Here is a 14,186-nt window from a genome sequence, read left to right as displayed (position 1 = left end):
CGGGGAGGAGTTAATCTGAGCCGGGTCAGGGGCTCAGCCTGAGGGGTGTGTTCTTGTCCAGCCCCCGAAACAAGTGCCGGAATGAGATCGGGACAGTCAGCCTGTCCCTCAACCAGATCTCGTCCACGGGAGCGGAAATAGAAGGCAAGCAAGCCCCGGCCCCGCCCCCCGCGCCTCTCCCACCCGGGCCCCGCCCCCTCTCACCCTCTCCCCTTGCAGGAATGTTCTCTGGCTTCCTACCCTGCTTTGGCCCCAGCTTCCTGACTCTCCGTGGGGGTAAAAAGGCCCCTTTCAGGATCCAGGAAGAAGACGCCGTAAGCTTCTCATGTCAGCTCTAGGGAACAGTAGAGGTAAAACCAACCATGTTTAAGCCGCCCGGGCCTGGGAGATGCCTAGGGAGGGCCGGGCCGTGGTTTCTGTCCACCACACTCTAGTAGAGGACTTGAAGCCTGTACATAAAAGGCCATATAGACACGGGACATGTGCTGTGGCACGAGAAAGGAATAGATGGAGCGCCCTGGCGTTCACTGAGGAAGGGGCATTGAGATGAGACCCCACGTAAGTGTGTCAGCAGGTGGAAAGGACATAGGACACAAAAGGAACAGCACAGGTAAATGTGTAAAAGCGCTGGGTCATTCAAGACCAGTGGTAAATGCCAGAAAACCAACTGGTAAAAGAAGGGAACAGGGCTGGGAAGGACCCCGAGTGAGAAAGAGCCTCGGAAACCGGGACCTCAGTGCCATTAGGAGGCTCTCCCTTTCTCACTCCACCTCTTACCTCTGCCTGGGACTCACGCTTTCGGCTGTCCCGCCTCCCTGCAGCCAACAGGGCGGTGGAAGCCTCTAACAGGGAAGGCCAGGGAAGCATTCTAATTGGCCTTCTTAGGTCACATGTGCTCCCCTTGGACCAATCACTGTTGGCAAGGAGGCAAGGCGTGCCCTAATTGGCCGGGCTGGGATAACTCAGTAGTTATCAGTCTCCTCCAAGCAGGAAGCTTTTAGGAGGAACAGGGTACTTCAGGTGGGCCCGCAGGTAGAATGCATTTAGAGGAAGAAGAAGGGTGTAGAAGAGGGCTCAGGGCCCAGAGGTTTCCAGGCACAGCTGTGACCGGGGTTTTTGGAATTCCTCCCTGGGAGTGTGGTCAGCCCTACGGAGGAAGTTCTTGGACAGCCCTGTCTTTGCTACCGAAGATTCAGGGCAGACTTTCCTGATCTTTTTCTCATCCTTTTTCTTGCCGTTTTCCTCTCTTTTACCCTAGAATATTCCCAACACTGTTAAGGATGGTTTAGCTTATCGAGGCCGAGTCTTCCTGGAGTTAATCACCCACATCAAGTCCCATCAAGACACTAGGATGAAGGATCTCTCCCATGATGTGATCAGTATAGAGGTAATAGGAAATAGGTAACCCAGGAAGAAAGAGCCCCTCTGTCGGCCCCTAGTCTGCTGTGAGTCCCGTTCCTGACACTGCAAAAGGCCCTGGCCACGAGTGGAATGCACTTCTGGGGGTGTGAGAAAGTTTGGTCAATCTACTGACTCTTTACTAAGCCCATATGGGGGGCTTCCTGCTGTGCCAAGTCCCAGGAGGTCAGGGAACCTAGTAAAGACAAGTTAAGGTTTCGGTTTAAGAGATGTGTAGTCTAGTTAAGGAGAAGAGACGTTCTATAGGAGTCTAGATTTCTTCCTGAAGGCTAAGGAGGGCCATTGAGGCAGGAAGGGCTGGAGGAGCAGTGTTAAGAATAGATCGGAGGAGAGTAAATTAGATGCATAGAGGCAAGGGCATAGAAACTTGCTGCAGAATGGAAGGAGACAAGTTCAAGTCATAGCTAAATAAGGGGCTTAGAGGGGAAAAGGAGGGTGTTTTTTTTTTTTAAAGACAGGAGATTTGAGCTAGTGAACAGACTGGGAGAATGCAAACGTATGGCAGAGGTTGGCAACAGAAATGAGAGAGGGGCTAATGTGATGGAGAGAGAACCAGAGCAGACGGGAGTGTGGTGGGAGGAGGTGGCTCGAGAAGGGCCAAGAACAGATTTGTGTGTGTGTGTGCATCCTCCACTGCATACCCATGCCCACAGTCAGTCTCATCAGAGGGCAGTGTTTAGGCAAAAAGGAGAGGGATGTGGTGACCCAGCATGGGTAGAGGTGGGGTAGCCCAACTCAGATCCAGGCTGAAGAGGGAGAAGACCCTCCTGCCTGACTTCAGGAAGAGAAGGAACCAGGGCTGGCTAAGTAGAGGGAGCCAGGTGATGGAGGTCCTGGGATGAACTTCCTTTGATCAGTGAATGGGGGTCAAGGCAGATTTTGTAGGGGTCAGGGGTTCAGCATTGGTCTAGCTCACCCCAAAGAGAAGCAAAGATGGCTTTGAAAGAAACAGGGAACTTTGGGCTTGCCTCCATGCCTGTCTCTACAGTCTTGTCCATCCCTTGGCTTATGTACTGGGGGTGTGGGGGGTTATTGTTTTAGAAGCACCAGAACCGCCAAAAGTATGGGCTGTGCGTCATCTTCCTCTCCTGTACCATGATGCCCAACTTTAAGGACCTGATCCAATTCGAGGTCAGCATTGGCCACTATGGAAACAAGATGGACCTGAGTTACAAGCCTCTTGTCTCAACCACACAGTACAGCCCAGTGATATATGATGGTAAGAGTCAGATCCAACCACTGCAGAGAGCAGCCACTGCATCCTGGGCTCCGTGCTTGGCCCTTTTAAGGGTATTAGCTCATGGAATGTTCATGGGCATTGTTAACCCACATTTCACATGTGAGGAAAATCAGCTTCACGGAGGTGAATAACCTGCCAAACCCTGCATAGCTAGTAGGTAGTGAACCCACGACAAGAAATGAAACTAGGTTTTGACTTCAAGTCCTTCTTTATGTATTCCACACTAGGACTTCCCAACCCCATCTTCTCTCCTACGACTTTGAACCACCCCCATCCATCCATGCAGCTACCAGCCACTACTCATCTTCCCGCCTTCTGTCCATCCATTAATCCATTTATCCACTCATTCATCCATCCAGCTACCACCCATCCACTGTTCCAAGCATCCAATTAACCACCCATCCATCCTTTCATTGAATGTGTACTTACTGGACACTTATATTGGGCACTGTAAAGTACCACTCGTCAAAGTGCAACCCCTGGGCTAGCAGCAGCAGCAGCAGCACTTGGGAACTGATTGCAATGCAGACTCTTGGTCCCACCCCAGAGCTGCAGAATCAGAAAACAGAACAGCCACCTGTATTTTAACAGGCCCTCCAGGGGACTTGGATGCATGCTAAAGTTTGAGAACCACTGCTCTAGAGGAACGCTGTGTCATTTCCATCTTTGTCATCTCCAGCATCTCATCACCCACTGAGAGCTTTCCCATGCATCTCACTTGTCTGCCTTTTTTTTTTTTTAAGAATAGCCTGATTGAAATTTAATTCACATACCATACAATTCATGCATATAAAGTATACAACTCAATAGTTTTTAGTAAATTCAAAGAATTGTGCAATTACACCATGGTCAATTTTACCACATTTTCATCACCACAAAAAGAAACCCTGTACCCACTAGAAGTCACTCTCTATTTCTCCCTTACCTCCCCAGCCTTAGGGAACAATTAAGCTACTTTCTGTCTCTCTAGAGTTTCCTATTCTGGACATCCTCATACACATGGAGTCACACAGTATCTGGTCCCTGGTGACTGCTTCTTTCATTTAGAATGGACTACTTGTTTCTAAACTATGAAATTATACAAAAAGTATATTAAATATATATGTATAGTTTAAAGAATAATAAAATGTACACCCATGAACTGACCGCCTAGCTTAAAACATAGAAAATTGGGGTTTTTAAAAATATTTTATTTATTATTGTATTATTTTTATTTTGGCAGGGGTAAGTAATTAGGTTTATTTATTTTTAGAGGAGGTACTGAGGGTTGAACCCAGGACCTTGTGCATGCTAATGCATTCTACCACTTGAGCTATGCCCTCCCCACCTGGAAAATTATCTAAGCATCTTAGAAGTTCCCTGTATGCTCTTCTCAGATCCATTTACCCAAGAAATAGCCACAATCCTGAGTCTTGTGATAATCATATCCTTGCTTTTCTTTTTAATTTTTACCACCTACCTGTGCTACCCTAAACAGCATACTGTTTTTGCATTTTATGTAAATGTAACCTTTCAGTCTCTATTCATCTATTTTGCATGCTTTTCTCAATATTAAAATGTTTATATTGGTATGCATGACTGAAGTTCATTTTCATTTCTGTATATATTCCACTGCATGATTATACCACAAATTATGTGGTATATCTAGGCATTTAGGATGTATCTCCTTTTTTCCACAATAATAATTTTGTTGTAAACATTCTTGTATATGTCTCTTGGTCACAAGTGCAAGACTTCCTCTAAATTATATACCCAGGAGTGGAAGATAAATTCAAAGCAAAAATAATTATACCAAATTGCACTCTCATCAGCATAATATGAGAGTTCCTATTTCTCTGTGTTCTCATCAGTACTTGACATTGCTCAGCCTTTTCATTCCTGCCAATCGGTGGGTATTTTACAAGATCTTGATTTGCATATTGCTGATTATAAATGGAGGATGAGCATCTTTTCATATGTTTATAACCATTTGTCTTTCCTCATCTGTAAAAAGCCAATCGATATCTTTTATCCATTATTCTATTTGTCTGTATTTTTCCTATTAATTTGGACACTATTTTTTCTGGGAAAAATCTTTCGTCAGATGTGTGTGTTGTAAATATCTTCTCCAAGTTTGGGGCTTCTCGTTCTCTGAATGGTGGCTTTTTTTCTTGCAGTATTACTTACAAACAGTAAAATGCACAGACCTGACGTGTACAGTTGGATGAATTTTGGCAAACACATACATCCATGTAACCACCTCACGTAGAAAGTTCTATTACCCCATAAAGTTCCTACATGCCCCTTTTAGTTAATCTCCCCAGCCCCCCAGGAACAATCATTGTTGTGCTGTCTCTCACGATAGATTTGTTTTGCTTGTTCTACAACCTCATATAAATGAAATCATACATATAGCACCCTTTTCCTATGGCTTCTTTAGCTCAGCCAAGTGTTTTCACCTGTGTTGTCACATATTTTGGTATTTTGCTCCTTTTTATTTCTGATAGAATTCCGTTATATGAATATGACAGTTTACTTAGCCATTCCCCTGTTTATGGACATTTAGATTGATTCAGGTTTTGGAGTATTATGAGTAAAGCTGCCATGAACTTTCTTATACAAATCTTTTTGTGGAAATGTGCTTGCGTTTCTCTTGGGTAAATACCTAGGAATGGAATTGGGTTTGAAAGAAAATTACCTAACATTTTCCCAAAGTGGTTGCACCATTTTACAAGCCCCCAGCAATGCTTGAGGGTTCTATTTGCTCCACATCTTTGCCAACTGTTAGTATTGTTGTTCTTGTTCATTTGAGTCATTCAGATGGCTGTGAAGCTGAACCTCGTTGTGATGTTTCATTTCCATTTCTGTAATCACTGATGCTATGAGCGTCTTTTCATGCTCACATTTCTTTCTTTTCTGAAGGGATTGTTCAAGATTTTGCCTCTTTTTCCCTGGGTTGTTTGTCTTTTTATACTGCATTGTAGGCGTTCTTGTATGTTTTGAATGCAAGTCCTTTGTCAGATACGGTCTGCTGATTATTTTCCTCCACTCTGTGGCTTGACTTTTCCACTTCCGAGCAGTGTCTTTGGAAGATCAAAAGTTTCTAATTGTGATGAAGTTCAATTTGTTGATTATCTTATCTTTTAGAGTAGTAAATTGTGTAATCTAAGAAATATTTGTCCACCCCAAGATCATGAAGATATTCTGCTGTGTTTCATTCTATAAGCTTTATTGGTTTAGCTCCTTTGTTTAGGTTTATGATCTAACTTGACTTAATTTGTGTATATAATGTGAGAAAAAGCTCAGGATTCTTTTTTTTTTTTTTTCTATACAGATACCCAGTTCAGCACCGTTTGTTGAAAAGACTGTTCATTCCCACATTGAATTACTCTGACACCTTTAGTGAAAATTGATTAACCATCTATTTTGGACCTTTTCTAGAATCTCTTTTCAGTCCCCTTGGTCTGCTTGTCTCTCTTTATGCCAATATCACACTGTCTTGATTACTGTAACTCTAGAGCAAGTCTTGAAGGCAGGTAGTATAAGCCTTCCAACCTGGTTGCTCTTTTACAAAATAATACAATTTCTGGCTATTTTGGTTCCTTTTCATTTTCGTACAAATTTTAGCATTAGCTTGATGATTTCTACAAAAAAAAAAAGACTGCTGGAATTTTCCTGTCTTCTGTTTTAATCAGATGTGTTTTGGTTTGGTTTCAGTATTGCATTCTGTCTCCTCTATTGACTTACTAGCTATATATCTTTGATTATTTTTAGTTGTTGCTTAGGGGGATTACTTAAGTGATCCTTAACTTTTCAGAGTCTACCTTGAGTTAATATTATACAACTTCACATACAATAATATAATTATTATATATAATATGTAATACAATTATAATAGTATAATTGCATTTTCACCTTATCTTTGTTATACATTCTGGAATTGGCTTGCTAATATTTTGTTTAGGATTTTTGCATCTATATTTATGAGTGAGATTGATCTGTAATTTTTTTTTCTGGTAATGTCCTTGTTTGGCTTTAATATAAGAGTTATGCTAACTTTATGAAACCGATTGAGTAGCATTTCCTCTTTTCACTCCTTAGGAACATTTGGGCAAGACTGGAACCATGTGTTCCTTGAAGGTTGAGCAGAACTCACCTCTAAATATGAGGCTGATGGGTTTTTTTCTGCAATGATTTAAATACGGATTTATTTTACTTTATGATTATTCAGCTTTTCTGTTTCTTTTTAGGTCAATTTTGGCAAGTTTAATTTGTCTAGGAAGTTATTAATTTCATTTAAATTTTCAAATTTCTCAGCACAAAATTGTTCATAATATCTTTAAAATTTTTATTGTGCCAAAATATACGTAATCCTCCATAAATGTTGCACCAGTCTACCCTCCTGCAATGTGTGAAAGGCCTATCAAAATCTGGTATAAACTTTTGGATTTTTATTAGTCTGATAAGTGAAAAATGGTATCTTGGTGTAGTTGTCATTTGTATTTCTCTCATTATAAATGAGGTTAGACATATTTTCATACGTTTAAAAGTCATTTGAATCTCCCTTTCTGTTAATTGACTGTTTATATGTTTTTTTCTTTTATTCTATCGGGATGTTGGTCATTTTCTTATTAATTGCTAGGATTCCTTCATATGTTAGGGGGATTAGGACTTTGTGATATGAGCTGTAAATATTTTTCCCTTATTTGTCTCATATCTTTGCTTATGGTGTTCTAGGATTTTTGTTTTTTGGTTTTTTTTCTTCTCCATGAAGACTTTTTTTTTGGTATGCACTCAAACTATTTCTTTTATGGCCTCTGGCTTCTGAGTCATAATGAGAAAGATCTTTTCCATTCCGAATTTATTAAAGAATTCTCTCATATTTCCTTCTAAAAGTTTGTGGTTTCTTAAATTTGAATGCCTTTTATCTTTCTGATATTTTTTCCTATAAATTTCTTCATCTTTTTGTCTGGCTGCCCAAAGCTTCCTTCTTTATCTTGAAAGTCCAATAACTTCAATAGGATGTGGCCAAGTGTTCATCCTCTGAGGTCAGTTTTCCCTGGCATATGGTGTGCCTTTCAGTATGTAGATTCAAGTCTTCTTTTATTTTGTTAGTAATTTATTAGTGGTGTGGTATACTTGCCATAAAAATCCACTTGTTTTGTACAATTTAATAATTTTTAGTAAGTTTACATAGTTGGACAGCCATCACTGGGCCCCATTTTAGAACCTTTTTATCATCCAAAGAAATCCTTCATGCTTGTTGGTAGTCATTCTCCCATTCCCCTCCCTGGGCCCATGCAACTACTAGACTACATCTGTTTCTGTATATTTACTTTTCCTGGACATTTCGTGTAAACAGCATTGGACAATATGCAGTCTTTTACAACTGACCTTCACTTGGCATAGTGTTGAGGTTTATCCATGGTGTAGCATATATCAGTGCTTCATTCTTTTTATTGCCAAATAGTTTTCCATTGTATGGACATACCATTCATCATTTGTTTATCCACTCATTAGTTAAGGGTCATTGTTTCTGCTTCTACTTCTTGTCTTATTATGAATAAAGCTGCTGTGAACATTTGTATACAAGTCTCTATGTAGACATATACTTAAGAGTGGAAAGCTTTTTTAAAAATTAAAAAAAACTTTTTTGGCAGGGGAGGTCATTTTATTTTATTTTAATTAATTAATTTATTTTTAGAGGAGGTATTGGGAATTGAACCCAGGACCTCGTGCATGCTAAGCATGTGCTCTACCACTGAGCTATACCCTCCTCCCTGCAGGAGTAGAATAGCTTTTGTAGAAACTGCCAAACTTTTCTCAGGTGCCTGCACCATCTTACATTCCCCCAACGATGTGTGATGGTTGCAGTTTCTCCACATCCTTACCAGTGTTTGTTATTACGTTTTGTTTAATGTATTTATTATTGTGGACAGGTATCTAATTGTGGTTTTAATTTGCTCTTCCCTAATATCTAATGATATTGAACATCTTTTTATGTGCTTATTAGTCACTCATATATCTTCTTGGTTGGTATATGTCTGTTCAAATCTTTTGCCCATTTTTAAATTGGGTTATTTGTCTTATTGAGTTGTAAGTGTTCTTTATATATTCTGGATACAAGTCCTTTATCAAATATATGATTTTCGAATGGTCTGTGGCTTGTCTTTTCATTTTCTTAACAGTGCCTTTTGAAGTACAAATGCTTTTAATTTGGCTGAAGTTCAGTTTTTTTTCTTTTATGGTGTCATATCTAAGAACTCTTTGCCTAACCCTAAAGTCATGAAGCTTTTCTCCTATTTTTCCTTCTAACAGTTTTACAGTTTTAATTCTGACACTTAGCTCTATGTTCATTTTGAATTAATTTGTGTACAAGGATCTGATTTTTCAAACACTATTTGTTAAAAAGACTATCCCTTTCCCACGTGAGTTTTCTTAAATTATATTTTTAAATATTCTGTTCCATCGTTTAGGTTTTTTAGGGGCTTCGTTTATGGGTTTAACAATTCTCCTTGGTTTTCTTCTATATCTGTCATTTTCTCCCTAATCCTTTGTGGCTCTTTGTTTCCATCTTATTTGGGTCACTTTTCTTATTGCTGTGCCTCTCATTGAATTGTCTACAGAGTCCAATCTCCCTTGGGCTTCCTTTTAGGTGGCCCTTCTTGCTGGGGTGTTTTTGTTTTTTCCTCTAATCATTGTCTGAGTCTTGCCGGCTCACATTTCATTGTCTGAGTCCCGAGCACGTCCTGGGGCTGTTTTTGCTGGCACTTTCTGTACTCTGCTTCCATCAAGCTGAGCTTCCCACTTCCCCAGGGGACTTCTGTCACCCTCCCACCCTTGCAGCTACTCAGGCACTCACAGTTGCTTTTGGCAGTCCTTATGTATATTTTGAGCCTGCAGTTTTTCTCTGTCTCCTTGTTTTGCTGAAAATGGAGTTATTTTCCTTCTCCTTGTTGCTTTTGTACACCGTCCAAGAGCAGCAGAAGAAATTGCCCTCTGGTATCACCACACTCATATCTGAGAGCCCCAGTCATGGACCTCTGCTTATTTATCATTCCAGTGATTCACTCAGTGCCAGGCTCTGAAACTGGTGTCCTTCCAATAATTCTGAAAAATTGTAAGATACTTTCTCTTTGAAAATCACCTCTTCCCCTTGCCTCTTCTATCCCTCCTCGAATTCACTCTGTCCTCTATGGAACCTTTCATTCTGTTCTTCCGATTTTAAAATCCCCCCTCCCTGTTTTTCATCTCTCTGGGATGCATCCTGTACAAGTTCTTCTAGCTCTTTTAGGAGAGGCCCGCAGCCCACCCTCCGGTGGCAGGGGTCCAGTTAGGACGCTTAGCAGATCACATCCTACAGGAATGAAGTAGCCCAGGGAAGGTCCACTGAAGGGACACGGTGGGGGGACCTAACCCTAAAGTCCCACCGCATGTGTCTCTGTATCTCAGGGAACATCTACCATTACGTGCCCTGGTACAACACCAAGCCCATGGTGGCTGTGACCTCCTTCTGGGAGGATGTCAGCTTCCGCATGAACTGCCTCAACCTCCTCCAGTTCACTCGGGACCGCCTGGTGAGTGGCACGGGGGCAGATGGAGTGCAGGGAAGGACCCGGGTCATTGATGGGAGACTTGGGAAAATGGATCACAGTCACAGGAGACCAGTTACTCAGCATCCTCATGCATGACAATTGAGATGGAAACATGGGCATAGGCACCGAAGACATGAAGATGAGTAGACAGTCTTCACCCACAGGGAAGTCAGATGTGCATATAGTCAGCATGTGGGGCAAGTAGGGCTGCAATGCAGACACAAGTACCAAGAGCTACAGGGGCAGAGAGGTTGGGGGTGGGGGAGGCAAGATGAAGAGAGGATAGTCAGAGGAGGCGTTCAAAAAGGAGGTGACATTTTGAGCAGTCTTGAAGAGTGAGGAGTTTGCTGGGGGCATGGTAGGGGTGAAGAGAAGGGAACAATGGGCAAAGCCATGGTGCTATGAAGTTCGGGGGTGGTGGGGGCATGGAGGTGATGTGGAAATAAGGCCAGAGAAGCTGGGAAGGGTCAGATCACAAAAGGTCTTAAGTATCTGTTAAGGAGGAAAGCCACTGAACAGTTTTAGGCAGGAGAGCCACCTGGTGCCTCTGCCTCAGAAGTGACTCCCGTGCCCACAGCAGGGAAGCCTAAGGTCAGGACTCTGTAACGCCTTCATGATCCCGACCCATCCTGGCTCCTTCCTGCCACTCATTTCTTCTGTTGGGCAGAGGGGAGGGGGTGTGACGATCCTAGCCTTGCAAGGGCATGTGACAGCTTTGGGCCGAGCCCCATGTGACCCTTCAAAGGTCCCCAAATCCTGACTGAAAACATCTTGGGCCAACAAGCCCTGCAGCCTGTCCCGGATGAGCCCCATGCTCACTTGCCGTTTCTCTACCACTGGACAGAAAGCCAATCTGGATGCCCTGAAATCCATGAGGAACCCAAGGGACCCAGCTCTGCTCCCCCAGTGGGAGAAACTGCTGAGGGAACTGGTGGAGGACTGCAAGTAGGAGTGGGGAGCGCCTCGCCCGGGGCTAGGGCTGGGCTAGACCAGGCTGACGCAGGGCGGGACTGGGGGTGCAGACAGGACCTTACAGAGCAACCCCTGCTGCCATCCTTCCATACCGCTCCCCACCACACACATCAAGAAATAGGAGCTCTGCTCAGATCTCTCCTGAGACAGCAGAGCTGCTTTTCCCCTATTCAGGCCCTGACCTCCCCAGCCAGCACCATCCCTGCTGTCCCCACATCCATGCCCAGTGCTCTTACCAGACCAGTCCTCTCCCTGTTCTCCAGACAAGCCCTGCTCAGTCCCGGCTTGCACCTTCTCCCCTGCCATTCCTTCTGGCCACAGGCCCTCTTCAAGGCTCTGCCTGTTTTGGAAGAGCCATTATAAGGCCTCTCTTGGCCCCGCAGCCCCCTTGGACCCCCATCTCTACTCCCCAGGGTTGGGTTGGCCCCCGACTCCTGGCTCACACCCCTGTCTATGAGGAGGTCCTGAGCACAGGCCTGGAGTGCTGCGGGGGCTCGGAGGGCTGGAGGGGGAAGGATGAGGACCCAGGGGCCAGGCCCCCAGTGAGCAGGCTTCCTAAGGGAGGTGGGCAGGGCTCCCTGGCTCAGGCCAGCAGGAGTGGAGCAGGACCTCAGGTCTAAGAAGGGCACTGATATGGAGTGGGAGGTCGCGAGATGGTGAGATGGGACAGAGGCCCAGCCCCCTCCCTCCTGGTTTGGCCACAGGCGCCCTCTGCCCTGCATGACCGATCAGCCCAAAGCCACTAACCTGGACAAGAAGAGGTGGCAGCTCCGCAGCCTGCTTCTGCGGGAACTGACCCAAAAGGCCAAGGAAGCCCAGCCCAGGGACATGGTGGCCACCGTGGAGGGCTGGCTGTACCGCCTCAACGCCGTGCTCCCTGAGGTGAGAGCTGGACATGCTGGCTGGGGAGCAGGTCCTGGGGCTGGTACGCGGGCCTGACGCTCTCCCGTCTGGCAGCCCCAGGTGAGCCTCCCTGATGTGATGATCTGGCTGATATCCCAGGAGCAGCGCGTGGCTTACGCACAGGTGCCCGCCCACAGCATCCTGTTCTCTCCGACCGGGGCCCTGCACTGTGGCAGGTTCTGTGGGAAGACACAGACCCTCTTCCTGCAGGTGGGGAGGCCGGGGGTCCGCAGGGGAGGAGAGGGCCCAGGACATCCCAAGGGAGAAGCCCTGAACTCCTGGGCAGCCCCCATGAACCCTCCCGAGGGCAGGCCCACTTCCTCTCTGCCAGGCCCTTTACCAGCTGAAATGGGGTTTAAACAGTATCCAAAGGAAGGTGGGGGCCTGGGAACATCAGCATGGGGCGATGCCAAATCTATGTCCCTCATAAACGTTCCTCAAATCCGTCTGCCTCATCAACCTCACCCTCACTTGGTCTAGTCCCTGTCATCTCTCCCCTGGACCATGACTGGGTGCAATCTAAATATTTAACACATATAAGGGTTGGGCACCAGCCCATCATATTGGATACAAGCCATAAATAAGGTTAACTGACCACAGCCCCACTCCCTGAAAGGAGGCAGGTGGGAGGCACTCACTCCTTCCCTCTCAGAGACGCCCCTGGCTCCCTATTGCCCTTTCAATCATCGTGGAAGCCCCCTCCCATGCCCATCTGAGTGCTTCTCATCCTGCAAGAACCGCTGAGACCGAATCTTGGCTCTACCACTCACTGGCTTGTGTGAGCCAGGGCCAACTCCTGGCCATGTCCAGGCCTCAGTCTGCCCCTCTGTGAAATGGGCCTGGTGATAATGATGCCCACCTCATGGTGGTGAGTGGGATCAGAGCATACACTGCACATGCAGCACGCAGCACAGAGCCTGGGGCGTAGCAAGCATCACTGTCAATGCCGCCATCAGCACCGCTCCTCCATGGAGCCATCCCAGATTCCCTAGGCAGCGCTGCCCCTCTCCCTGCCACCCCACACCAGCCTCTGTGTTGTGCCCCAGCTCACCGTGAGGCCGCTGCTCCCAGGGCTCAGGGTGAAGGGGCAGGTGTGTGTGCCCCTCTCTCACCCCTACCCCTGCCCCTGAGGGGGGTTGCTGACCTGCCTCCGACTCAGTACCCAGAGGGTGAAGGACAGAAGGACACGCTCCCAGGCCAGCTCCGGGTCTGCATGTGGCTCGGCAACGTGAAGGACAGCAAGGATCTGCAGCTGCTCCGCCAGGGCGACGTGGTCGTGTACGCGGAGACGGTGAGCCAGGCTGGGGCTGGGGCAGTCGGTGGGGTGACACCCCAGTAGCCCAGCTCCGAAGGCGGAGGAAAACGTCCCCGGCAGAATCTGAGAGCTGTGAAAGGGGCTCTTATAGAGAGACGTGGCAGAGACGAAAGCAGTCTTTTGTCGACAAGCCGCAGTCATGAGGTGACAGGAGGGCGGCTGAGTGGTCCCCTGGGGCCGGTCACTCCCACCCGGACGGAGGCTTGTTAGGAGTGCCTCCCGGTTAGCTCAGGACATGAGGTGAGCAAGGGTCCGGCTTGCAGGGGGCCTCATCTGTCAGCAACGTGGCAGCTCCAGACCCCTGCCCGTGCCAGCTGGGTCCTGCAGGCCAGCCTGGTGGCCCTGGGGAGGGAGAGGCCTGCAACAGTCAAAGGAGCAGGGAGTGAGGCCGCTTCCCACAGAACCATAAACCCAGGGGTGGGTGAGCAGCTGACCAAGGGCTGCGCTACGATCAGAGGAGGAGAGGACGCGGCTCAGAAGGTCCTCAGCAGAAAGGAAATAACTTTAGAAAGTTTCAGGCTTTTAATTTACTGAGCTAAAACATATTTTATGATTCCTAAGTTGCATGTTGTGAATGGATAGATTGCAGGGCCTGTGGGCACTGAGATGGAGCGGGATTTAGGATGAGTGCGGGGAACAAGGGCCGCGTGCCCAGCAGGGAGAAGGACCCAGAGGCAGTGAAGACAGGGCAGTGGTGGAGCAAGACTGGGTTCCCCGGGACAGCAGGTCACATCGCAGTTGCCACCAGGCTCTCACACCCACC

General features: G+C 46.3%; 1 protein-coding gene and 1 long non-coding RNA gene across 9 annotated transcripts in view; one reads left to right on the top strand and one right to left on the bottom strand.

The window, feature by feature from the left end:
• Positions 1-222: 222 nt before the first annotated feature.
• FER1L5 (fer-1 like family member 5) overlaps positions 223-14,186 on the top strand; it is a 28,466-nt gene continuing 14,502 nt past the window's right edge. For 5 of the 8 annotated variants that reach the window (XM_032469815.1, XM_032469811.1, XM_032469812.1 and 2 more), the window contains exons 1-8: positions 223-350; positions 1,259-1,387; positions 2,461-2,638; positions 10,091-10,215; positions 11,078-11,178; positions 11,910-12,087; positions 12,163-12,318; positions 13,268-13,399. In XM_032469815.1, coding sequence (XP_032325706.1) covers positions 1,352-1,387; positions 2,461-2,638; positions 10,091-10,215; positions 11,078-11,178; positions 11,910-12,087; positions 12,163-12,318; positions 13,268-13,399 — 906 coding nt within the window. In that variant the 5' untranslated portion in view covers positions 223-350; positions 1,259-1,351. Of the gene's footprint in view, positions 611-1,258; positions 1,388-2,460; positions 2,639-10,090; positions 10,216-11,077; positions 11,179-11,909; positions 12,088-12,162; positions 12,319-13,267; positions 13,400-14,186 lie in introns of all 8 variants that reach the window. The other 3 variants (XM_032469813.1, XM_032469810.1, XM_032469809.1) reach the window with 3 other exon arrangements.
• LOC116660398 lies at positions 11,492-13,370 on the bottom strand. The gene is made up of 3 exons (XR_004315905.1): positions 13,253-13,370; positions 11,953-12,107; positions 11,492-11,545 (listed from the first exon to the last, which is right to left on the bottom strand). It is a non-coding gene; the product is annotated as an uncharacterized LOC116660398 (long non-coding RNA).

The sequence above is a fragment of the Camelus ferus genome, chromosome 28 (assembly GCF_009834535.1).
Source record: "Camelus ferus isolate YT-003-E chromosome 28, BCGSAC_Cfer_1.0, whole genome shotgun sequence".
NCBI classification, from domain to species: Eukaryota; Metazoa; Chordata; class Mammalia; order Artiodactyla; family Camelidae; genus Camelus; species Camelus ferus.
The sequence above is the reverse complement of the archived record's forward strand: the minus strand, read 5'-3'. Positions and strand labels throughout refer to the sequence as shown.